At 28.0% G+C, this 3,311-nt stretch overlaps 1 protein-coding gene across 1 annotated transcript; it reads left to right on the top strand.

The window, feature by feature from the left end:
• Positions 1-2,647: 2,647 nt before the first annotated feature.
• Positions 2,648-3,311, top strand: LOC100261695 (mitochondrial import receptor subunit TOM9-2). The gene has a single exon (XM_002272946.4). The coding sequence runs from the start codon at positions 2,774-2,776 to the stop codon at positions 3,074-3,076; it is 303 nt and encodes a 100-aa protein (XP_002272982.1). The 5' UTR covers positions 2,648-2,773; the 3' UTR covers positions 3,077-3,311.

The following is a 3,311-nucleotide window of genomic DNA, read 5'->3' as shown; positions in this document are numbered from 1 at the left end:
ATCAACTCCCAGTCTTCAACTTTATATGGGTGGTGATGAATAAGACACCATCAACTTCAACAATTCATACCAAACTGTAGAAGGAAATCTTGCATGGCCCCAAAACATATTACATGGATGTGTGCCAAGTCAACATTGGTTCTGAGACACCCTTCATAGCTGCATTAGAGCTTAGACAGCTTGATAACAAAAACATCCAAGCAGAGATGATTTCTTAAAATCCAAAAATAAGGTCAAAATAGTATTTCCAAGAGACTATTTCTAAAAATTAATCAAGTATTTAGATCATGGAAGATAAGAAGAGCTTTAATTTTCGTTTTCAAATATATATGTTTGTTTTTATTTTCTTTAATTTTTTAAAGTTTTTTCTCGAGGCAAATAGATTCCAAATCAATGACGCTTGATACTTAGGATTTACTAATTTTTAAAAATAATGTGAAACCAATTAATAAAATAAAGTCACAAAACTCAAAATTGATCTTATTATTGCTAGTTTCTTCTTTTTAATTTTTTTATTAAGCAAATAAACTTTAGATTAATCAAAATTTAATACATTTGATTCATTAACAAGTTAATGATTAAAAGTAATTTTATGCTAACTCAATTAATACCATGAATTTAAGAGTAAAAATGGATTTGAATGACTCATAGTTTCTCTCTTTCATGTGGAGACATAAATTTTCAATTTTTCTGATGAGACAAATAAGCACAAAATCAAGGAAGGTTTGTGTCACATTTATTAACGAGTTAATAATTTTAGAAATAATTTGAAAATAAAAAAGAATCCAATCAGCACTAAATTTTGTAAACTAACACCGATACAAAATTTAATAATCTTTAAAAATAATTTGAAACCCAAAATTAGATTCAACCTAAGCTATAATAGTTTAGAATAAGTCGTTTTTCTATTTCTTCTCCCTTACAAACCATTATGCTTTTTTGGAATTTTCTCATTAGGTAAATAGATTCTAAATCAAATGATGTGTTCAAGATTTTTTTAATGAATTTGATAATTTAAAAAATAAATTGGAATTCTAAAAATTGACCTAATCAATTGCAAACTAAATCAAAACTGATACAAAATATTATTCTGAGTACTAAATATGCACATATGATGAAAAACTTGATTCATTGATAATATAAAAAAATCAATTTTAGTTGTTTTTAAATTCATTTTAAATACGATATTATTTTTAAATTACTGTTATTCATAAAAGATTATTATTATTATTATAAAATATTCACTTTATCATAATAAAAAGAATTATTATGTCAATTTGATCATTTTAATTTTAATTTGTGAAATCAAATTAAATCTCTAACATATTGAACGTTATTTATTTAATTAATCAGTAGTTAATTTTTTAAATACCTATTATTTTTTAAGCAAATTAAGTGAATTTTATTATTGAATCAAAAAAGCATGCGAATCATTCTAAAGTAGAAATTTTGGACACATTCTAAGTAACCCAAAAACCATGAATTGAAGAAGTTTGAAAGTAGATTTAAATATTTTCTCTTAAATTATATACTATTTGTGATTTTTGATTTCATGGTTTAAAATTTATAATTAATAGAGAATAATAGAGAAATTAAATTGTTGTAATTTAAACACTTAAAAAATAATAGCCCGGATAAAATGGTAATTACGGAAGTAGGGATGGTAATGAGGCAAGTCACCCCCATTCCAATAACGTCCAATTTATTTATATATATTTTCATCGTGCCTAAAAAAATATATTTAAGGATTAATTGATTAAAATGGATGAAAAGATCCTAAATTTATAAAACTAATATCTCCTATTTTTGAATTTGAAAAGTATTCATTTTTTACATAAATATCCTTCAATATTTTCATTATTTACATGTATTTTAAAAGAAATGATTATGTTTGTAATAAAAAGATAAGGGCATTTTTTGTTTAAAACGAATATTTTTTAGGTAAAAAAATGGTGAAAGATTAGTTTTTCAAAGTGGGAATGTTTCATTCATTTTAAATCGAGGAACAGGTGTAGGAAATTCCCATATCCACCCTACCCCATATCATCCCATTTAAATTTTTTATTTATAAAATCTTAAATTGTATTAAAAATAAATAAAATTTATGAGTTAATAAGTATTATAAATATTTATAATTTATTTTTGAAAAGTAATATTTTATATATGTTAAAATTTTAAAAAATGAAAAAAAAAACACTTAAAATAATATTTTATTTGATATTATATATAATTGGGGGCAGGATAAAACCAAACCCGACCCATTCTAAACCTATGTCAAATATTAAAAAATTCTTAAATCCTCCTTAAACCCATTTACATTTTTTTTAAACTCATCTTATTAGGAGCAAGATGGGTGTGGGTATCCGAAAAAATTCGCCCCATTACCATTCCACGGTAAGCAACTCAAATTCCTAGGGGTTTGTTCATTATAAAACAAATAAAATAAAATAAAGTCTCCTAATAATTCATTTTTACTACTTACTATAAGTGGTTCTTATTTATTATTAATAATAAAAAGGATAAATATTGAAAAAATTTCCTTATCTTTTCTCTAGTTATTTTTAAAGTCCAAATAAAATAATAAATAATATAACTTAAAAATAACAAATAAATAATAATACATATGGTTTAGATTTTAACATAATGTTATTTTTATTTTCCAAGTCCATATTTTTCCATTGGAGGGATGTGGTGAGGGCAGGGGAGTAATGATATATAAGGGATAATCCTTGGAAGCCACTCAAACCCTCCAACAAACCCTCAAACCTCTCTCATGGCGTCTCAGGGCCGCAGAGGAGTCTCGGACAGGCGAAACCCTAAAAACGAAGGCATTCTATCTAGGGTTTCCAACTCCATTTCTCAGTCCCCCATCCTTTTCCAGGGCCGCCAAGCTGCGTCCGACGCCGCCGTCGTCGCCAAGAAGCTTTTCAAGAGCACCGGCAAGGCCGCCTGGATCGCCGGCACCACTTTCCTCATCCTCGTGGTCCCTCTCATCATCGAAATGGATCGCGAGCAGCAGATGAACGAGCTCGAGATGCAGCAAGCCAGCTTGCTCGGCACTCCGGCCCAAAAGTGATAGTGTTTTGCCCTCTTTTTTCAGGTCAGAGATGTCAGTGCTCTCTCTAGGGTTTTGAATGGTTTTGTTGTGGAATTTTTAGGGTTTTCGTTGGATCACAAAGGCGCAGTAGATTTAATAACTTTTGGTGTATCTTTGTGGATTGTTGAGCTGAAATTACTCCTTTTATCGTTAGAATTTGGAAATTGTGGTGGAATTTGATCTATCTGTCAGTAGTATGATTGATTTTACTCAA

Source organism: Vitis vinifera, chromosome 7 (assembly GCF_030704535.1).
Source record: "Vitis vinifera cultivar Pinot Noir 40024 chromosome 7, ASM3070453v1".
NCBI lineage: Eukaryota > Viridiplantae > Streptophyta > Magnoliopsida > Vitales > Vitaceae > Vitis > Vitis vinifera.
This window is presented reverse-complemented; position numbering and strand designations above follow the sequence as displayed.

Excerpts from the sequence above, each read along its gene's own strand:
- LOC100261695 (XM_002272946.4), top strand. The coding sequence starts at position 2,774 with ATGGCGTCTCAGGGCCGCAGAGGAGTCTCGGACAGGCGAAACCCTAAA.